The 24,357-nt window shown below is 33.8% G+C and overlaps 1 protein-coding gene across 2 annotated transcripts in view; it reads left to right on the top strand.

The window, feature by feature from the left end:
* The window catches only part of FAT4 (FAT atypical cadherin 4), a 175,459-nt gene that overhangs the window by 91,449 nt on the left and 59,653 nt on the right, over window positions 1–24,357 (top strand). For both annotated transcript variants that reach the window (XM_008992730.5, XM_008992729.5), the window contains exons 3-6: window positions 1,130–1,391; window positions 2,624–2,974; window positions 8,863–9,785; window positions 10,451–10,625. In XM_008992730.5, the coding sequence (XP_008990978.4) occupies window positions 1,130–1,391; window positions 2,624–2,974; window positions 8,863–9,785; window positions 10,451–10,625 (1,711 nt within the window). The remainder of the gene's footprint in view (window positions 1–1,129; window positions 1,392–2,623; window positions 2,975–8,862; window positions 9,786–10,450; window positions 10,626–24,357) is intronic.

The following is a 24,357-nucleotide window of genomic DNA, read 5'->3' as shown; positions in this document are numbered from 1 at the left end:
TATCTATTAGGTGTGAGGTGATTTCTCATTGTGGCTTTGATTTGCATTTCCCTGATGATTAGTGATATTGAGTATTTTTTTCATATACCTTTTGTCCATTTTTATGTATTCTTTAAAGAAACATCTATGTAAGACCTTAGCCATTTTTTAATTGTGTTACCAAACTTTTAGCTATTGAGTTGTAGGACTTACTTATATATTTTGAAAATTAACCCTTTATCAGATGTACAGGTTGCAAATATTTTCTCACATTCCATAGATTGCCTTTTTATTTTCTTGATTGTTTACTGTAGAGAAACTTCAGTTTGTTGTACTTTCACTTGTCTGCTTTTGATTATGTTGTTTGTTTTGGGGGTCATATAAATGAATTTATTGCCCAGGATATCTCTAGGAGTTTTCTTCTAGGAGTTCTATAGTTTCAGGTCTTAATTTTAAGTTTTTAATCCATTTTAAATTGGTATTTGTATATAATATATATTTTCATTCTTTTGCATATGGATATCCAGTTTTCCCACCACTGCTTGTTTACCCATTATATATCCTTGGCACCCTTGTGGAGTATCAGTTGACTATCATGCATGAATTTATTTATGGGCTTTCTATGCTGTTCCATTTGTCTCTATGTCTGTCTTTATGCCTGCACCATACTTTATTCATTAGTTATTTTGTAGTATATTTTAAAATCAGGAAGCATGATACCTCTAGCTTTGTTTATCTTTCTCAAGATTGTTTTGGCTATTTAGGCACCTTTGTGGTTTCATCTGAATTTTAGAATTATTTTATCTATTTCCGTTAAAAGCTGCCATTAGGATTTTGATATAAATTGCATTGAATTTCTAGATTGCATAGATAACATGGACATTTTAACAATATTAAGTCTTCCAATGCATGAACTTGAGATGTCTTTCCATTGTTTGTTGATTTCTTTCAGCAATGTTTAGTAATTTTCGGTGTGCAAAACCTTCATCGCCTTAGTTAAGTTTGTTTCTTATTGCCTGTTGAAATCTAGTAATTTCATATGAACTTAAAGCCAAAAAGACTTACTTTGTCAAATGTGTGATCAAAAGAAAATATAAGGAGCAATGCTTTTCTATTTCCAACATCTAAGGTGCCTGGTCTCTTTTTTCAGGGTGCAAATGCTCTCGTCACATACACTATCATTAGTGGAGCTGATGATAGTTTTCGCATTGACCCAGAATCTGGAGATCTGATAGCAACCAGGCGGTTGGACAGGGAACGCCGTTCCAAATATTCATTGCTGGTTCGTGCTGATGATGGTCTTCAGTCCTCGGACATGAGAATTAATATCACTGTTAGTGATGTTAATGACCACACACCCAAGTTTTCCAGACCTGTGTACTCTTTTGACATTCCAGAGGACACAATCCCTGGTAGGTGGTGGGTCTCTTCAGTGTATTTTGCAAGGATCGCCTTTAACCAAAATTATATACTATGTTTTGGCTGTTCTTAATCAGTGATTTGTTTTTACCATATACTACTAATTATAAGAATATATGTGCTGGATTTTTAGATATTTGGTAAAATTCCCAAGCAAATGGCTAGATTTTTTAGGATGAATGAGGTTAGCCATTTATGTGTCTGAAAGTATTTGTGACATGGGTTGTTAATTTCCTGGAAACCAAAGTTTCGGTATTCTTTCTGCTTTAAAAACATCTAATGTGATTTTGCTGCTGTTTATAAAAAGAACAGCAAAAGAAAAAAGATACATGAAAACTGTGAATAATAGCGAGTGTGACCAAAGGCAAGTTAATCATTTCTCTTAGTTCCAGTTCTTTCTTCTGTAAATGGAAGCAATAATTACTGTTAGAGTTAAGGTAAGGATAATTTAGAAAGAACGTTGAGTTTGCTAGCATGGGGCTAGGGTATTAGTAGATACTCAGTAACTATTATGAGAAAACAAATCTTTAATTGCAATCTTGCTTCTTTGAACATACTCTGATTTTTTTTAGTCTGAGTACTCAATATCCGTGTTTCTGATGTGCGTGTGCTTCATTGCCATTATTGGAAATGTTTATGTCAAATTAAAATTTTATTCTGAATTACATTTGGAATGATTATTCATAAACCATACATTTTTGAAACCCCATTTGGCAAAGGAATTAAACATCTACAGGGGACTCCTACCTGCAGTTTTTTCTTCACTTCCCAAGACATCTTGAGCATGTCCTTTGTGGAAATCCCATCACACTTATTTCTCGGTTATTGCAATTACCACATGAGTTCTAGAGTGATATCACCAGGCCCTAATCCATATATTTCTTGGAATCCTCAGTTCCTGACACTAGCAATATGCTACATTATATGTTCACTGAATTCATCAGTGTATTTATGGATTGGTACTGCTAGATGGAAGCATAACATCAGATGTATTAATTCTTCAGGAAATGTATGCTGAAACCTGAGGTCCACTGGATATCTGATATGTCACATATTTTTTTGAAATAGCGAAATGGTAATATAGAAATCTGTAGAATGTTATGTTCACTGTATTTTTATAGTGGTTCTCTAGTTAAGATATTTCACTGTACAAATACATTTTTTGTGTCTACATATTCTCTTCTTGCTTTCTTGATTTTATCCTATTAATTTATTCTTTTCATAGGCTCTTTGGTAGCAGCCATTTTAGCCACAGATGATGACTCTGGTGAGAATGGAGAAATTACATATATTGTGAATGAAGATGATGAAGATGGCATCTTTTTCCTGAATCCCATTACTGGAGTCTTTAATTTGACACGAGTATTGGATTATGAAGTACAGCAATACTATATCCTCACTGTTCGAGCTGAAGACGGTGGGGGACAATTTACTACCATCAGAGTTTATTTCAATATTCTAGACATAAATGATAATCCACCTATTTTCAGCTTGAATTCATACAGCACATCTTTAATGGAGAATCTACCTGTGGGATCTACTGTTCTTGTGTTTAATGTTACTGATGCAGATGATGGTATGTATTTTAATATAATTTTTAAAACATCTATAAACTGTCATCAGATTTATATTAGATTTATTTATTGTGTTGAGCTGTCACAAAAAATGCATTTTGTGAATATAGGTCTAATGTTGGGCAGAATTATAACTGAACTATAGAGGATTTTAAAAATTAAGTACTTTATCAGTTAAATTTTTTATAATAGAAAACATGCCTTTTATTGTTTTATAAACTTTATCTTCTTTTTCTCCCTAAGTGTAGGGTAGCATTGCAGTTTAGTAATGTAGAAGTCATAAGACCACTTTGCTGAAAATTTTTGTTAGATAAATAAAAATATTTAAGTTTACATGTATTATCTTAACTTAAAAAGGATAGACTTTCAAAGCAAAATGAAACCAAAGACTTAAGGAAAAATGCTTACGAATGCAAAAACTAAGCTTTATATTTTTGACTTAAAAATAGCTAATAATCTTTTTTTGTCTGAGATGGAGTTTCACTCTTGTTGCCCAGGCTGGAGTGCAATGATGTGATCTTGGCTCACCACAACCTCCTCCTCCTGGATTCAAGTGATCCTTTTGCAGCAGCCTCCCAAGTAGCTGGGATTACAGGCATGCACCACCGTGCCTGGCTAATTTTGTATTTGTAGTATAGACAGGGTTTCTCCATGTTGGTCAGACTGGTCTCAAACTACCGACCTTAGGTGATCTGCTCCGCCTCGGTCTCCCAAAGTGCTGGAATTACAGGTGTGAGCCACCATGTACTGCCTAGCTAATAATATTTTAACCAGCTTTCATTTTAACTTGAAGTACAGTTTCAGATCTGTTTAATTCATGCTAAATGATCAAGTTAAAATTTTGCATTAAATTTATACTTTACATATGTTTGATTTGTATTTATTGCAAAAGCAATAAGCAAACATTCTTTTAATAGTTGACTCCTTTGTCCTTTCTTCTAACACCTGCTTTTTAAATACACATATCATATAATACAGCATTACAGAAAACGTTGTACAGATTATCAATCTTTAACTGAATTGTCTAGAAAATCACTACTGTGTTTTCCCTTAAATTGGATGGAACTAAATTGACTTAATATATAAAACAAGGGACAGTACTTTGAAGAGGAAATAGATCTGTAGTGATATAGGCATATCCATCTCAATTTAGAATTTTCTTATTCTTATGACTTGGATGATTTGTATAATCTCTGAATACCATTCTGTTTTAACATTCTACTCTATACTTAATTTTCATTTCATAGTGTCTATAAATGGCACTTGGAACGATATGAGAAGCAAAAAGCACAGTATTTTCTATATGTTTCAATAAGTAAAATGAGATATACTCTCTTTAGAATTCATTGAGTAAGAGCATTTTGAAGCTTCTTCCTCTAATTTAAGTGCAGTTAAAATTGGACACAAAGATATATCTAAAATAGATATGGCTGTAATGCTAGTACTATTACTGTTGCTACTACTAGAATAATACTTTAATGATAATCATGTGAATAATAGTATCAAAAGCCAGAAATCTGTCAAGCGTTTTGCATGTACCAGTCCTTGCCTACAAATACTGCCCACTCTGTTTTGTGTAACTCATCCCAGGTCTGTGGATTGGCTCCAATTAGACATCTATATGTAATTGAGGTTAATCTCTATTTTGGAGATTGATTTCTCTGTTACAACTTCGAGTTAGTTTACCCATTCCCTAGATAAGAATATTTTCAAAACCAATAATATATTCTTAAGTTATTTGTTCTGTGACTGTGCTATACTTTTCTATAGTGAAGAATTTTCCACCATGTTTCATTGTGATTTACGAGTTATGTGTTAGAGAGAGCCCATTGTTTCATAGAATTATGTGTTCCCTGGAATAAGTTATATTTACCATCATAACTTAAAATGTAGGGAAACTGGAAAGATATCAAAAAATAACAAAGTAAAGGAAAAAACTTTGTCAAAAACCTCCTGGAATATTCCACGCACATGTAATCCTAGAAATACATTGACCACTGAGTCAGTTTTGGTGATACTTTTCCTTTAATTGCATTGAGTAAAAGTTTTAAGCTATATTTATTCATTGTTTTAGTTTTGAATACTTTTATCAGTGTAATTTCCTGCACCTTGACCTAAAATATACAACACAATTCCTATTCTTTCTGAATTTCAAGGACAGTGATAAAGCTGTACAAGGGTAGCTTGTTTGTAAAAATTTCCAGCTCAGTTACACAAAAGTGTCTCAACTATTTCATAGGCAATGTTAGTAAGACATTTTTTGAAATCAACAAATTAACAAATAAATCTCTGTCTCTAATCAGAAAGTTTCAATGAGATAATATTGTCATCTTTTTAGATGAAGGAATTATATATGAAATTAAATGTCACACTCTATTATCTGTCTATGGATTCTCTCAGAGTTTCATATTTAGCTTACATGATCATTTTATAAAAATAAATTAGATTTTTTACTGTTTCCACAAGATGGGTAATACATGAGTTAGAATCAAGACTACCATGCACACGGAATTATATTGAGGAAAACTATTATAAATTGGAACATCACAGAAATATTTTGGCTTTGATGATTATTTTATTATCCTAGAAATTACACTTTAAATATTGGGAAGTCATACAAGAATGTTTTGCTAATAATGCCATTGTAATTTTTGCTGAAAAAATGTAGCTATATAATATTGGTGTACAATACAGTCCATTGAGTTTCATATATTCCAGTGATTTGATGACCTTGTTGAAGCTGCTTTATAAAAATGAATGTTATTCAAAACACTTCTATGTGTTGCAGCTTTGTGAAAATTTGGCAAATATTAGTAATTGAACACTATATATATATATAGTGTGTGTATGAATGTTTATTCGTGTGTGTGTGTATATATATATATATATGACAAAACCATAAAACCATACGTATGCAATAAAACTGCCAGGAAGAATCATGTAACTAAATGACTTTCAGAACATTGACTATAAATGGTTCACAGTGGACTGTTTTAAGTTTAAAGATCTGGTGGGCCATTAAAACCCACAAATTCAAATTCCAACACTTATTGATAAAGTTTAGAATTTGAAACAATGTAAAAATAATAATTTTAAAATAATGTGTTCACTGTCTCATGATTCAGATATTTGATGCAAAATTAGATAAAAATGGTCTGAGCTTAGTATTTTTCAGTACACTTCAAATGTGCAGAGAGAAATTTGAGTTTTGCTATGTTTGTATGTATTTTCTTGATGTAGTGTATATGCTCAAAGTCACCTTTTAGACTTGTCAGAAATGAAAAGTTATTTTATTTACAGTAATTAAATGTAAGACAGATTTCATGACCGGCAATTGCAGTAATTAATTTTCAGTTTCTGAGATGAGGGCTGAGAGCCGCTTCTTAGATAATATGGCAATATTTTATGTAAAAATAGTTATATTTTTATTTTTGTTTCATCAACAGTAATAATTATCTTCAGCTTATTTTTAATGTTGTTACTTACTATATTTGACATTATGTATTTGAATATAAAATTAAATTTTTATTTTGTTATACATTTAGTTAGTTTACAATTTATTACTTCCCTTACCCATTCATCTACCAAACTTCTTGCCTTTATAAAAGAGGTTGTTCTGCTGTTTACAACAAGGCTATAAAACTTTGGTATCATGTTCTTTTTTTGCCTCTGCAATTTGGCTGTTTACTCAAGGAAGTAGCATACATGATGGACTGAGGATATTCAGATCCTTAATTTAATTGCTTCCATTCCTGCTGATTAATATAGAAATGTTAGGCCATCACTTTATAGCTGTAAGAAATGTCAGTATTTTTAATATATTTTGATCTTAGATATGAAAGATTTTTTTATGTTTCTCTAGAATTAAGTTTTATATCTCTGCTTGTTGGTGTTTATTTTCATTCAGATTATTGTTTCTCAATAATAATCATGTCCTCAAAAGAATAGGGATTTATTATTTACTGGTGAACTTTGTCATAGGAGATGCAGAAAATGTCCATAAAAAGTAATTATATATGTAGATATTAATAGAAACACACATATACACATAATCAAAAATAGTGTGCGTGTACATATATATATACTCGAATATATATATGTTATAATGTTTGAGTATGTATATACACACATACTATATATATATATACACATACACGTATCCATATGTTGTGATGAAAGTCTTAAAAAGCTTTATAAATGTGTGTGTGTGTATAATATATATGAAGATAATGGAAATTTTTACCCTCTGAAGCCTGCGGAATTTTAAAACAAGGGGTTGAAATAGGCTGTTAACCTTGTTCTACAATTCTCTGACAATAATAGAGCTTTATTTATTCATATTTTTCTTGATCCTCAGACTCCTAAGTATTCTGAACTTTATAACCTTTTCTTTGTTCACTTGTGAGTAGTCTGAAATAAATTGTAAAGCTTAAAAGCCACAACTCATAATGAGTGGGGGAAAAATAAACTACCCTTTCAATGATTTACTCAATCATTGTTTACCCTAGACATTTTTGTTAATAAGTCATTGCCTGAAATTTATCTTCATAAATACTTTTCCTATGTTTCAAATTAGGGGAAGGATGTTAGACAGTAAAGTCACAGAATAGGAGTAACTGTGGTGTTTTAAAAAACAATGAATTCTACATGGTAGGAAAAAAAAATCTCGTACTCAAGTTAAATTTGACTTCTTAAAGAATTTGATGAAGTTCAAGAAAGGCAAAAGTTAACTGAAGTATTCATAGAATACTGAGAAATATTTTTTTAATAAAAAAGCGTGATTAAATTGTTCTAGATGACTTTTGCCAAAAGTGTACATCACTTCTCATAGGTAGAATTCAGAAACCTGGATAGTTGAAACTAACATTAGAAATATAGAAGCTATTTCTAAGTAATTCATGCTAGTAGATATTTGCTAGTCCCAGAGTATACATCTTTATTAAAGATGGATTATCTAGATGCACAATATGTTTTATTGTCATAATACCCTGTAATTTTTCCAATGTTATTAGGATAAGATATAAAAATGTACATGTCATTATGGATCAATGAAGAAAACACCACTCTGTGACGGAAACTGACTTCTTTCTGTTTTCATTGTTTATTCGTTATTTACGTTTGGTTACTAAAACAGTAAGATGATGTATATGCTCCATATCATCTTTATTATAAAAATATCTGCAATCATTTCCTGAGATGAGGATTTAGATACCATTTTTTAAACTAAAAAATATAGCATGAGCATTTGTATTTGAAAAATTGTATGTATAATTTTACTGCTGACAATTTCTTTAAAAAGGCTTTTTAGAAACTTTAAATATATGTAATAAAATTTGAATGGAAACTATTTGCTCAAAGGTCATTACTTAGTAGATGCTTAATAAGAATTAGTATTTATTGATTTTGACACAAAACATAAAAGTACACTTACAGCATTCATGGCTAATGCCATACATCAGAACATTTTATTACCCTTTTTTGAAAATTGGTGTCAGCCTCCATAAATCACCGGAGTTATAAATGTTTGGCTAATGGTATAGCGTGTGGCACTGTTAGTACTGGACCCTTAGGAATTATATGATAGAAACAAGAAAATATATAGAAAAAAATCTGTTCTCTGTATTTACCATTTCAACACACTAGTAAACAGCAAGCAGTATATAGATCATTTGCTCACCGGATTGTAAACAACTTTTTATATCAAAAGTTAACAGGCAAAGAATTATGTCTATGTATTATTTATTTAAAAATAACTGCAGTTAAATTATTCATAAAGTATGTTTGGGTACATGGTATATCAAACATGCCAAATTACTAGCCAAGTTTTGCTGTAGCTTGGTCTGAAATCAGCATATCTTTAAGAAAATTATTTTCTTCCCTTTAATTTCAGGCATCAACTCTCAATTGGCTTATAGCATCGCTTCAGGTGATAGCCTTGGGCAGTTTACTGTTGACAAGAATGGTGTACTCAAAGTCCTAAAAGCTTTGGATCGAGAAAGTCAGTCCTTCTACAACTTGGTTGTTCAGGTGCATGACCTGCCGCAGATTCCAGCCTCCAGATTCACAAGCACTGCTCAAGTCTCCATTATTTTGTTGGATGTAAATGATAACCCACCAACATTTCTTTCCCCTAAATTGACATACATTCCAGAAAATACACCTATTGATACTGTTGTTTTCAAAGCTCAAGCAACTGACCCAGATAGTGGCCCAAACAGCTATATTGAGTACACTCTGATGAACCCTTTGGGAAACAAGTTCAGTATCGGGACCATTGATGGTGAAGTGAGGCTCACTGGAGAACTGGACAGAGAAGAGGTTTCTAATTATACTTTAACAGTGGTAGCTACAGACAAAGGTCAACCATCTCTTTCTTCATCTACAGAAGTTGTAGTTATGGTACTTGACATCAATGATAACAACCCCATCTTTGCACAAGCTTTGTATAAAGTGGAGATTAATGAAAACACACTTACCGGAACAGATATAATACAGGTGTTTGCAGCAGATGGAGATGAAGGCACAAATGGACAGGTTCGCTATGGTATTGTTAATGGTAATACCAATCAGGAATTTCGGTTAGACTCTGTCACAGGTGCCATCACTGTCGCTAAACCTTTGGATAGAGAAAAGACCCCTACCTACCATTTAACTGTTCAGGCAACAGATCGAGGCAGCACACCCAGAACGGATACCTCCACGGTCAGCATTACTCTACTGGATATTAATGACTTTGTTCCTATATTTGAGCTATCTCCGTATTCTGTCAATGTCCCTGAGAATTTAGGGACTCTACCCAGAACAATTCTTCAGGTCAGTATATTTAAATAAAGCAAGTGTTGTCTTTATTATAAGACATCTATTTGAAAACCTCTTCCCTTCTTATGCTTCCCCTGTTCTCTTCTCATTCTCATCCATAAGTGCTCAATTGCAGATACAGCAAATTTTGAAAAGGAAAGGTTTATAAACATCATACCTAAGAACCTCTTAATTTCCTTATTGATGAAACTTGAAACTTCATCAATGTATTTCAATAGCTTTATTTTGTGTATACTGTCACACACATTTATGTATTTGTGTTTTTGAATTTTGTTCCACAAGGAAAATATCTGCACATCGTAAAAAAAAATAAAATAATGGAAATATTTGAAAAATGTGTTACAAATATTGTTCTCTTTCCCTTCATATATTAAACTCCCTAGGTGAAAATACTGTTAAAAGTTTTTATGAAGCCTTCCAAAAATGCTGTGCATTAGTTTTATGTATATTTTTACACAAATAGACTCAGCTGATACATGACTATAGCATGCCATTTTTATTTTTTACTTGAAAATCTGAACTTTTCCAAAAATATATTTATGTCTTTGGAACCTCTTAACATGTTTTTACCCCTTTTTTTTAATGGAGACATTTTATTTCATGAGATACATTGTTTGTTTTACGCACATCGTGATATGTGATGTGATACTATCTTACAGGTGGTGGCAAGAGACGATGATCAAGGATCTAATAGCAAACTCTCATATGTTCTCTTTGGTGGTAATGAAGACAATGCTTTTACTCTCTCAGCCAGTGGAGAACTTAGAGTAACACAGAGTCTGGATCGGGAAACGAAAGAGCACTTTGTCTTAATGATTACAGCTACAGATTCAGGTAAGTCCATTACGACCTTGCTCATTTGTAAATATTTTCTGGGCCAGCCACGGTGGCTCATGCCTGTATCCGCACCACTTTGGGAGGCCGAGCCAGGCAGATCACCTGAGGTCAGGAGTTCAAGACCAGCCTGACCAACATGGTGAAACCTCTCCTCTACTAAAACTACAAACATTATCTGGGTGTGGTGGCGCATGCCTGTAATCCCAGCTATTTGGGAGGCTAAGGCAGGATAATTGCTGAAACCCAGGAGGCGGAGGTTGTAGTAGCCAAGATCATGCCACTGTTCTCCAGCCTGAGCAACAAGAGTGAACCTGCATCTCCAATAATAATAGTAATAATAATAATAATAATAATAATAATAATAGTATTTCTTCATAATATGAGTAAATGAAGTATTTTCTGTTTGCCATTAAATGAAATATTTGTTCACTGTTACCAGTGCTTGAAATTCTGACTGCCTATATATAATTAATGGCACATAATTCACTTTATTAAATTTGTATATAAGTGGTAAGTACTTAAGGTCATCGCCACCTAAGTTCTATTCCCGTCTAACAGAATGAATTGTTGCCCTATAAGCCAACTGAGTACCTCTCGATTACACTCTATGTCTGAGCTGGGAGAATTAAAGTACTTTAGCTTTGGAAACATCATGATGGTTCCAACCACCTCTTCTCCTCTGACAGACATGGGTGAGTCAGTCTGTTAGGAGGAACTTTCCTAGAAGGTGGTTCAGTGTTCAGTAAAGCATTGGTCTAAATACGCAGGCTGCTCAAGAACCCCCTCCTAGTTCCAGGGAGCCAAACCGTATAAGTTCCTGATGCCATCAGCCTGGAAAATCAGTGTGGGTAAAACCAGGGACTTGGAATTATTAGTATAAGGATAAGTAACAGAAGTCTAACCCTAATTTCTACTAAATTAGAAATATGCAGATCAGATGTGTGAAGATTCTGCCCAATAGAGTTATGGAGGATCCTGAGTTATGGAGAGTGAACAGTCAAGATGATCAGTATCATTAAGATATGTGGAAGCCTGTCAGTCAAAGCTTTAAAATGATGCTGAAGTCCATGATGGGAGGCACGAATGAGTTTCGGTGATATTAGTGTATTAAGTCATAGTGTTTTGGCAGTTCTAAAAACGAAAGCATTAAGTAAATCTTGTTTCAAAGGACAGCTCTCTATGAGTGCTTTTTTTCAAGTTGCTCGGAAAGACTGGCTTTTCTGAGGCCACTGGTGGAGAAATACTCAATTAGATGTCTGAAGATCACTTGTTACGAGTGATACAGAAAACAGAAGCTGTGAGGAAAATTGGACTGGATGATCTTGAAATTAATTCCCTTGAATACTGGTGATACGAATAACCCTTTTTTTCAGGAGAATGTGTTTTAGACATCTGGTTTTAGAATAGGTTTTAGACATCCTATTTTCCAAGAAAGAGTTCTCTGACAGACAACTTAGAATATATATTCACTGTTTTGGTTCAAACTTCAAACTGGTAGATGACATGAGAAATTTCAGAAAAAATATGGCCGCTATTAGATCCCAGATGCAATGTTTTTCTCAAATTTGTAGTGTTCTAAGGGCCTGGACAATATCAATGTGTTTTAAAGAAAAAATATTTGAGAGTTTAATTCTTTATCTCACAAATCACCTTTCCTTTGCATTTTTTTGAACTATTACCTTAGCCCAGAGATAGGTCAACTTCATCAATATGGTATGGATTGAAGTGGCAGCCTTTTAATCATGCAAAGCACTCAATCTTTCAATGTGGGGGAGAGAAAACATTACTGTTTCAACTCTCATCATATTTTTTATTTGTGACTGCATGGTTACAGAGTAGCACATATGGAAACTACTCATGCCTCCTGCTTCAAATAAGCTACAACGACACTATTGTATGTGTGTGGTGCTAAAAGTTACATTACTAAATTACAAAGCCAGAAAAGGGGATAATAATTGTGGCTTATTTTTCCTGTAGATAATTGCTAATGAGACTCTAATTCCCTTACTGATGGTATGTTGCTTACCTGTAACTGAAAGTACGGATATTTGGCCTTCATTATGTATTACTTAGTGTTATTTCTTATAGAAATGTATACTGGACCAAGTAGAAACTAATAGGAGGCTAACACATTCACCTAGTAGAGTAATGCAGATACTATTACATGGTTTAAAGGCAGTTTTCTCTAAAGTAATAATGTCCTTCTTATGGGTTAGGCATTCTCTTCCTAAGTAGCCTTCCTTACAAGAGTTTGCCTTACCATTTTCTCATATGTGCAATAAATAAAATAATGTTTTAAATGTAGTAAGTAGCAGGAAATTATCAGAGAAACTGGAAGAGTACAGTTTAAAAAATCAATTTAGATAACTAATTTGGAAATGAACGTATGTCCTAGAGCTAAATACATAGTCTTTATAGTTAAACCTCAATTCACATCCTACCTGTGACATTTGCCAGTTGCATGACCTTAAACAACTTTCTCATTCCTTCATGTTTGTATCTATGAATGGAAATGCTAATATCTATATGAAAGTTTATTTATCAAATAGATAAAAAGAATGGCTTATTTTAGCCATTAATGTCAGTCAGCCCATTTAGTAGGCATCTCAAGCTTAGTAAGGCCAAAGAAACACTTCTGAATTCTTTTCACCTCCCTACCTTAAGCTCTCTGTCCACCATTTCACAATTGCTTAAGGCAAACCTTCTTATTATTCTTCCTTCCTCTTCCTCTGTATACCATATCCAACACATTCACTAACAAGTAGACTCAGCTTCAAAAATGTCCAAAAGTGTCCTGAATTTATCCACTTTTATTTACCTCCAGTACTGCCTCCTTAGTCTAAGCTAGGAGTAGTATGATAGCTTTCTAACTGCCTATCTTTTCTCTTGTGTGGTGTGTTAACCAAGAGGCAACAGGTGAAATTTTAAAACTATAAATTCGATCATCATACCCTATTTCTTGCATAGAAACCCTGCAGTACTTTCTAAGAATAAAATTTAAATCTTACCATTGATTACATGGCATTGAATAACCTGGTCTCTGTCCATTTATCCAAACCCCTCCACCACCACCAGCTGCCACCTTTATTTTAAGCCAGCATGGTGCAGTGGCCCCAGCTCACCCTTTGTCTCCTCTCAGTTCTGCATTTAGTATTATCACATTATTAGATTGCAATTGTCCAACATATTTAGACCATGGAAATCAGTATATGCTTTGAATCTAGTTGGCCTGTTTCTTGAAAGCAGTTGCTATACATTTACTGCATACTGCCAATGTCAACCAATCAATCAGGCTTCCTTAAAAATGCCAACTTTTCTGCCACATTGGCCTTTTGCACTTGTCGTTCTCTCTGCCTGGAGTTTTCTGCTCTAAAGCCAGCTGTTTGGTTTGTCTTGGTTTGGTGGAGGACAAGGGCATTGGTGTCATGGTCATTTTGTCATTATTTTAGCTAAAATGCCAACTTCTCAGAGAGGACTTATCTGACCACCAATGTTATGTCTGCCCTTTCCCTCTCCCTAATGTCACTCCATCAACTTACCTTTGTGATTTCTTAACACAAATTGCTATCTCAAATCGTACTCTTCTACATAATATATATGAGTTTGTAGAGTTTATTTACCTTATCCTTCTCTATCAGATTTCCAGAGAAAGTAAACTTCCTAAGTCTTATTCAAAATGGGATTCCCAGAAACACTAAGAACAAGACCTGCAACATAACAGGTGCTTAATAAATGTTTGTCGATTGAGTGAGTTATAATTGCTGAATAATGATAGTTATAACTTGAAAGACAACCTATTAGTTTAATATGCAACTGTGATTTATATTTCTTTAACATACTTATATTTAGTTTATTGTTATATATTCATTGCTTGTAGATTTTTTTAAAGAATCTTTCAAAAGAAAAAAATGCAATCATTTTTAACTCATGACTGAAATTCCAGAAGTTTTTGCTACATTGGCTGTGGTCATTCAAATTGACCTCTGTTTTGAAAAGCAGCACAAGTGTTTAAGACTTTGTGGTGTTTAGTGTGATGTGATAAATTGCAGTCATATGTAAGGACCCAGTGAAGCATTTTATGGCTTTAATTCTGTTTCAAGTGCTTAAAATACTGCTTGAACTATATTCTCATGACTTTCCCCTGAACCTTCTGGCTCTGATTCAATTCTGTTATCAGAAATTTATAGACAGGTCTTATTGCTACTCTGTGCTTTACTCTCCACCTTTTCTTAGTATGATTCATAAGATCTAATTCAAATCTGCAAGAGCAGAAACTACATGCTTTTGAACAGTTTTATCATTTTGCAATTTTTTTATACCTGGAATTCTCAAAGCAAAGACTTGTGAATCTTCCATAGCTCCCAAGTACTCAAGCACCTTTTAAACACATGTGGCAATTAGTTTCACATAGCTTAAATATAAGGGCCCATCATTTCACATCAGCTTAATATGAAGTTTGCTTGTTTTAAATTTTATTATGGAAATGTTTGTGTTCAAATGACCTGTTCCAACAGATATACATTTATACAAGTAATTTGACCAGATCTGTTAGCATTTTTTTAACTCAAGATGAGCTTATGCCCTCAAAAATAAATTTAAATGATGTGAGATATTAATATCTGCCACTACTCTTTCAGGGAACTGCTTTAGTGTGTGAGAAAGCAGTAAAACGAACTGCTATGACAGTTTAGGGATGCTACAGTTACATTCAGGATGTTCTTGGAGGAGTTTTTGAGGGGGTTTTGGAGGAGTTTTTAAAGAAAGCTACATATGAAAAAATTCTAAATTAGAGAAATCTGACATTAAGTCATGACTTTTTGGCCAGAAGTTTTCTTGGAGATAAGCCAGTCAACTTCCTTTATTTTCTGGATAAGAAAATTGAAACCTGGGATAGATAAGCAGTGTGCCAGACCTTGCAGACCCAGGTAGTGGTAAAGTCAAGTATAATATCCAGAATTTCTGCCTTTCAACTAAGTTCATGCTCATCTACATCATATTTATTAAATATTTTTAAAGAAATCAGGATATTCTTTAAAATATATTGCTGACTCTCTCCATGATATAGACTTATAAAATGCTATTGCAAAAATCTTTTTTTCTCATAGGTTATTCATTTCACTTTCATAAATGAAACATTCAACTGCTATTTTTCTTTTCCTAATAAATAAATGTGTAAAACCATTTTTAAGTGAAGCCAAATTAGGTGGAAGCAGTGATTTCAATATTGATATTTTGAAAATAAGCTTAAATTTAGACATTGTTCAAATTTAATTGCTAAATAAAGAAGATATAAAGAGTTTATTAGGCTTTATGCCCAGAAGATGATAATATTTGTAATTATCACTACCAATTATTTTGCATTACTTACAATCAAACTATGGTGCTAATTTAATTCACCTTATAAATAAGTTCTGATTACAGTTAATAATATGGTTTGGCAGTGTTCCTACCAAATCTCATCTTAAACTGTGGTTTCTATAATCCCTATGTCATAGGCGAGACCCATGGGAAGTTATTGAATCATAAGGCAGTTACCTCCATGCTGTTCTTCTGATAGTGAGTGAGTTCTTACAAGATCTAATGGTTTTATAAGGGGCTTTCCCCCCTTTGCTTAGCACTTCTCTCTCCTGTCACCATGTGAAGAGGTGATTGCTTCCCCCTCCACTGTAATTATAAGTTTCCTGAGACTTTCCCACCCATGCCAAACTGTGAGTCAGTTAAACCTCTTTCCCTTATACATTATCCAGTCTCTGATATGTCTTTATTAGCAGCTTTAGAGCTGACTAATACAGGTCATTGATATCACAGAGAACAGGGCACTGCTGTAAAGATACCCAAAATTGTGGAAGTGACTTTGGAACCAGGTAACCAGCAGAGACTGGAACAGTTTGGAGAGCTCAGACTAAGAGAGAAAAGTGTTGTGAAGTTTGGAACTTCCTACAGACTTGTTGAATGGCTTTGACCAAAATGCTGAGGTGGTATGGACAATGAAGTCCAGGCTGAGGTGGTCACAGATGGAGATGCGGAACTTCTTTGAGACTGGAGTAAAGGTCACTTTGGCTATGCAAAGAGACTGGCAGCATTCTGCCCCAGCCCTAGAGATCCGTGAAACTTTAAACTTATGAGAGATGATTTATGGTATCTGGCAGAAGAAATTTGTAAGTGGCAGTGCATTCAAGAAGAAGGAGAGCATACAAGGTTGGGAAATTTGCAGACTGACATTGCAATAGAAAAGAAAAACCCATTTTATGAGGAGAAATTCAAGCCCACTGGAGAAATTTGTGTAAATAACCAGGAGCCAAATGTTAATCACCAAGACAATGGGGAAAATGTCTCCAAGGCATGTCAGAGACCTTCTTGGCAACTTTACCCATCACAGGCCTGGAGGCCTAGGAGGGAAAAAATGGTTTCCTTGGCTGGGCCCAGGGCAACTCTGTTGTGTAAAACCTAGGAATGTGGCTCCCTGCATCCCAGTCGCTCTAGCCATGGCTACAAGGGGCCAAGTTATGACTTAGGCTGTTGCTTCAGAGGGTGTAAACCCCAAGCTTTGGCAGTTTTCACATGGTATTGAGGCTGCAGGTACATGGAGGTCAACAAGTGAGGTTTGGGAACCTCAGCCTAAATTTCAAAGGATGTATGGAAACACCTGGAGGCCCAGGCAGAAGTTTTCTGCAAGGGCAGAGCCCTTACGGAGATCCTCTGCTAGGGCAGTGTGAAAGGGAAATGTGGGATCAGAGCCCCCACAAAGAGTCCCCACTGGGGTACCACCTCATGAAACTGTGAAAAGAAGGCCACCATTTTCTAGACCCCGGAATGGTAGGTTTTCCAATAGCTCGCAGCTGTGTACCTGGAAAAGCTGCAGGCACTCACCATCAGCTAGTGAAGGCAGCTGGGAGTGTGGCTATACCCTACAAAGCCACAGGGGCAGAGCTGCCCAAGACCATGGGAGCCCACCTCTTACATCAGTATACCCTGGATGTGAGACATGGAGTCAAAGGAAATCATTTTGGAACTTTGAGCTTTGGCTGCCCCACTGGATTTTGGACTTTTGGGGACCTGCAACCCCTTCATTTTGGCCAATTTCTCCCATTTGGAATGTGTGTATTTACCCAATGCCTGTACCCCATTGTATTTATGAAGTAACTACTTTGATTTTGATTTTATAGGCTTATAGGTGGAAGAGATGTGCCTTTTCTCAGATGAGACTTTGGACTTGGACATTTGAGTTAATGCTGGAATAAGTTAAGACTTTGGGAGACTGTTGGGAAGGCATGATTTTGAAATGTGAGGACGTGAGATTTGAGAGGGTCCAGGGACAGAATGATATGGTTTGGCTGTGTCCTCATCCAAATCTCATCTTAAGTTCCTATAATCCCCACATGTCCTGAGAGGGAGCCATTGAATGGTAACTGAATCATGGGGTCAGTTATCTCCATGCTCTTCTCCTGATAGTGAGTTATCAGGGGATGTGATGGATTTAGTCTGCACATTTCATTCTTCTCTCTCCTGCTGCCTTGTGAAGAAGGACATGTTTGCTTTAGGTTCTGTCACGATTGTAAGTTTCTTGAGTCCTCCTAAGCTCTGTGTAACTCTTTGTCAATTAAGCCTCTTTCCTCTGCAAATTGCCCAGTCCTGGGCATGTATTTATATCAGTGTGAGAACAAATTAATACAGTCAGTGAGACTATTTCACTTTTATGGGCTTATTGATATGTAATAAGTCTCTTTATATTGTTTCTTCAAAAAATGTTTCTGGCACTCTCTACTCCAGATTTTCTTCTAGGTCCTGAAGATATGCTGGTGAAGAGGTCTCTCCCCTTATACAGCTTACATTACAATCATAAAAATAGTAAAAAATAAACATGATAGTACATTGATTGGGAGTGTTAAGAAACATGATGTAGTTAAATAAAACAGATGAACTGGCTAGAGAATGTTAAGTAGTTACATATTTTACCGATTTTGAAAGTTGAATTTTTGGACTTGATGATCGAACTGGAAGTATAGGAAGCTTAAAAAAGACATGAATCTGGCATGAGTCCTAGAATATTGGGATGAGAAATTTGGAGATGGGGAGAAAAAATATTAAAGGGCAAATTACCAAGACTTGGTTTTTGGACATATTACATTTGAAATATTATAACTAATTGAGATGTCAAGTAGAAAGTAAACATAAAAGTTTAGTTCTCAGGGAAGACATTCAAGTAGAGCTGTATCTTAGGAAGTCATAAACAGTAGATGATATTCACTCTATGCACACTTAGTGTGTGTAAGTTCCAGAATATGTACTATATTATCTCAAAGGCCCTGTAAGTTAGACACTAGTATCTCAATTTTATGGGTTTATAAAACAACCAACAAAAATTTATATTATAAAAGCTGAACAACCTGTAGTTCCTATTCAGCTGTTTGTCAGTGAATACAGGATTTGAGGCCAAGCCACTTATTAGGCAATGATTTCTTAATAATTATTTACCAATTCCCAAACGTCAGGTTCTCTACCATATTCTGTTTTATGTAGACTATGTTTATACAAATTTCTTCTCTTTTGATTAAATTTTATTTTTATATTAAAGAGAACATTGGTTTAGGGCATAAAATAACTTGTGGTTCTTTATAAGTAAAATACCTGGTAAAATCATAATATTCATAAATTAGAAATCACAGCATTACTCTCCTCAAGAAATAAAAGGATGTGTATTCAAGGGTTTTGCAAAGTATAAAGTGCAAAGCAAATGTTAGATACTATACTATGGATATACAATACATATGTTACCCTGCATAGACAATGCAGTCAGTTGGGCTGTATGTTTGCATTGAATTTGGGGTGTAGGAAATTAATCTGCCCACAAATTAAAAATATTATCCTTTATGGAAAATTCACAGTCTGTCATACTAAAGAGATATAGAGATTCTGGCTCTAGATTTGGCACTAAAGTTTAGTTATGAAGTGTTTATGTGTCAGCATAAATAATAGATCTTCAAGGAACAATTCAGTTATTAGAATTTCTAATTAAGGGCATTTATCATCCAACTGAAAGGGAATAAATTTTATTTTTATGCAGGGATTGAAAATTTTCTTTTTAATGGAGGGAAAACATGCTGTTTTTGCAAAGTTAATGGTAAAAGGTAAAAGGTCTGATCATCATGCTTTATTTTATTGGTGAGCACCTGATAACATTTTGAATTAACACTGTTGCATTATTTAGTTGAATAATGCATTGTAAAGTCATTGCATTGTAAATGACTCTGTAATCAAGAGAGAAATCAGAATTGTGTAATATGACATTTTACATCTGAAGATAATTATTTTTAAATATTCCAGAAAGATCACATTTTGTCGATATTATTTGTGGGAATGTATGATACAAAAGTTTGCCTTGTCTGTTACAATGAACATTTTTAATAATGAAAATTGTTTAAAAACTTTTAAGGTCCCAATAATTTCATAAATAAAATAGTGCTAGAGTTGCCTTCAATTTCCAGAAATGAAATGCATTTAACTTAATTTTATTTTTGATTCTAGGGTAGCTTTTTTAATTTCCATTAAAATATTTGTCATAGATGGGAATCTTGTTCCCAAAGTTGACAGTTGGTTATTGTTTTAATTCCTCTTACTTCCAGCAGACTTTGTATGATGTTTGTTGGTGATCCAAGTATTATTCTAAATAATTTATTTAAATCACATTCTTTTAAATAAGTTACTCTTTAGTTAGAAGAAAACATTTCTACCAAGAATTTCATTTGTGTTTTCTTAATATAAAACTCAAAAAATTTTATTTCCAAAATTCTGTTTAATAAGAGCCAGAATTACCAACAGGTTTCATAGAATTGAAATGTGATACAACAGTTTCAGTCTATTATTCATTTACTCCATTTAAACCATAAATCTAGGTATACAAAGAAAATTAAATTTTGAAGTGGCAATAAACTATGTTCAAAATTTATGATAAAATTTATATAAACTGAATAATAAAGATTATATAAAATCAAAACCAACATGATTTCATTATGAGGATTTTATTCTTTCCAAAAAAGTTTTCTAATTTTATCTTTTTAAAACAATCCTTTTTAAAGCTTATTTTGATTAGTATTCATACACATGTAATTTGATATTTTCACTCAGGAGGCAGGCAGAGGTAGGTTGAGTTTAGAATTAGGTGGTAGCCTCTAGTGTTTCAGAGTTTCAATATCTGTGTTGAGAATTTTGGGTTTCTTCAATGTCCTCTAAATAGTTATTCCTCATAATATGCTTTTGTAGGCATTAAATATTTAGTTATTATCATATTTTATTTTATAATTTTTTAAAATTGTGATAATATATACCTATTATTACATTTAGCTTTCTAATGATTTTAAGTGCATGGTTTAGTGATTAAGTATATTCACTTTGTTGTGCATTTTTTCACTAACATTGTCATAACATTACTAAATGGATTATTTTAGTTTTATTTCTTGCCTTTATTTAGTATGTAATTTATCTTAAAGAAATAAGTGTTTATGATAGATTCCTATGCAAAAATAATGAAAATATCAAGTGATACTTAAGTGCGTATATATCTAATTTATATAAGCATATATAGGACTAGTTAACAGCAATACATTATTTTTAAAATAGAATTTTAAAAATACAGAGCGGTTGGTAATATTTCAAATGTTACATACTTATTTGTTTTTTGGTTTTTTTGTATTTAAATTTGAATCTAACTACATCATCTTCAGTGCTAAAATAGGATGGCTGAATTTCAATACATTTTTAGTGAAGGGCTTATTACTGTGAGAAAAATGAATTTACTTCATGGGAAAAAATAAACTATAACTTTATTACAACAAACACACCCCTAGTCAGGGGACCCATTCACCAAATATTTAATGTCAAGAAAGAAATCAGCTTTTTTGCAAAGCAACAGAATTAAGTTAAGCAAAAATTCTATTTCTGTTGAATAGCTTTTTATGTTTCAGAGAAGTATTTTTAATTTATAGGTGCTAGCATAAAAAATATAATCATTCCAACATTTGAACTTTAATCATTTAAACTCATTCCTTACACTTTTTGTTTGTGTATTTTCTGATAGAGAAGTTAAATGAAACTTTTTCTTTTTAAAATCTATTTTAAGTTTTAGGCCGGGTGCAGTGGCTCATGCCTGTAATTCCAGCACTTTTGGAGGCTGAGGCAAGAGATCACTTGAGGTCAGGAGTTTGAGTCTATCCTGGCCAAGATGGTGAAACCAGTCCCTATTAAAAATACAAATATTTAGCCAGTTATGGTGGCACGTGCCTGTAATTCCGCTGCATGGGAGGCTGAGGCAGGAGAATCTCTTGAACTCGAATGGTGGAGGTTGCAGTGAGCTGAGATTAAGCCACTGCACTCCACCCTGGGCAACAAGAGAGAAATTCATCTCTGAAAAAAAAAAAAAAAAAAAATTTACTTTAAATTTTTTGAACTTCGTTTGATATATTTAAGCTGATTAAGCTACCTGTCTTAAAGGCAATGCTATGCTAGTTATTAGTTTAATTGAAAGATTAAACTGTATACAGTCTCTCTCTCCCCCCCACTTCCCTCCTTCCCACCCCCGCCATGTGTGTGCCTGTGCACAATTTGGTTTCTGTAAACTTTAAGATATGCCATTCAGAATTTGGGTTTTCTTTTTTGGTTATTTTCTCTAAAAACTGAAGAAGATTTTTATCACTTTATCCATGTTTATCTTATATTTATGTATATATGAATACATATATGCATACATATGTACACACAATATATACAACTTTACAAATTTAAATTTGAAATTTTTTTTCATCTGACTACAAATTTTAATTAGGCTTTTGACTTTTAATTGGAGTTCTGACTTCTAATTCAAATATCCACTACATCCTTTTAACCTCTACAATTACAAGTTTCTGAGACCTTGACTTTTAAATTTATTTATATATTTTACCCCTTTTATTGGTTCACTATCCTCTATCTGGAGCCCTTGTCATTATATCCTGCCTCTTCTTCGTGCCTGTATCTGGTTCTCATAAATCAATCCCAGATGAGATTGGACAATTTTGCCCTATTGTGCCACTACCTATATAATTCATCATTATCAGATCTATTTGAGCTAAACACTGGCCCTAGTATTCTGATCCTTCTCAGGGGATTCAGGTTTAATTGGGACCTTCTGTTTCTAAGTAGTATACTATCTGCAAAACTTTGACCTTTGTCTGTAGTCTTGTTCTCTGACCCCAGCCTTAGGCTAAATCCCAGATGATAAGACCATAGTCCTAGATTGTATATTTCTAGAAGTGTTCAATCTATGTAATCACTAGACCAGGTTTTCATGTATAAAATGAGAGAAAGAGTTAATACAGACAGCATCTGCAATAAAAGTAAGCACAGTTTTATCTGAGCTTAATTAACTTAGAAACTTTTTTAAGAATTCAAAATTGGCTCTCTGTCTATTTTGGCTAAATGTAAATTGGTTAAGTTCTTTGGGTCTTGAGTTGTTTAACAAAATTAAACAAAAATACCTACTTTATGGAATATGTGCATTAAATGAGTAATGCATATATAAAATATGTATAGCTTTGGTATCAAATGTGTTCAATAAAATATGTATGTGTATATATGTACCCATATTTCAACCTATATATAAATATGCAGGCGAGGTGTACAGATAATAATTCTGATTTCAGTTTTTCACATCTAATGTTGAGGCTCCGCAGTAACTTGCAAGAGGAAACCAATAAATAGGCAGTTGGATCTGATAGCCAGAAAGCTTTGGACTGAAGATAAAGTAATAGTAAACACTGTGCAGCACTTCAAATAGGATATATCCACTACATGCTGGCAAACCGTAATACTCCAGATGACCTCTCCACACAGTTAAAAGGAAGGGTTAAAATCAAGCAAACACACAAACAGAGAAAAGCATCAAAAAAACCACAGCTTCTTCATTCAGTTAACACATAAAGGAAATGCCAAGAGCTGTGGTCACCAAGGACTAGGGAGTTTGTGTCACTCATCTGGCACAAATGCAGTGAAAATAAGATTCACTTGAAATTAAGGGACATTCAATTTTTTTCCCTTGATTTCATTTTTCTGAGTAAAGCTGAAAGGCAGTGACTTTTGGAGGTTATACTATCAGTCAACAAGGAAGAGGTTGGAGTGGGATGGAGGGTTGGTAAACCCCATTCACATAATTGTCAAATATATTGGAGGCAGGATTCAAATTTCAGGTTAGTTAAATGTCAGTAAAACACTTAGAAATTTAGAACAAAGTTTCTGAAAGTTTTCTTAGGAAAAAACATTTCAGAACTAACCAGACTGTGTGTACAAGACTGTATGCACAACAGGAAGGTTGAGACAGTTGCAGAGGTTGTACTTCACTTTTCTTGAGGTAGGAAAAACATAAGAAGAGAACTCCAAGTGCTTATGAAGTGGGTTGTGAGTGATAATAAGGGGAGAAAAAGGGGAATCTGGAGAAGGTTCTTGGCTTGAAAATCCCCTGTGTAGATGTAGAATCACCTATGGGGCTGAACGTGGCTTGAGGATCCTCTGCCAGCCTTGAGGATCCTCCACTAACCTTGAGGATCAATAAATGATCCTCGAGCCAGAATTGTCTGTTGTCACTTGTGTGCTTTGAAAATCATCTGGAAAAATAAGATGATATTCTTTGGTATGAAGACACTGAGATTGAACTTGATGTAAGTTTTCCTGGATAAACAGGGTTTGTTTGTTCCCCACATCC

Source organism: Callithrix jacchus, chromosome 3 (assembly GCF_049354715.1).
Source record: "Callithrix jacchus isolate 240 chromosome 3, calJac240_pri, whole genome shotgun sequence".
NCBI classification, from domain to species: Eukaryota; Metazoa; Chordata; class Mammalia; order Primates; family Cebidae; genus Callithrix; species Callithrix jacchus.
Note: the sequence above shows the minus strand (reverse complement) of the source record. Positions and strands in the feature narration are given on the sequence as shown.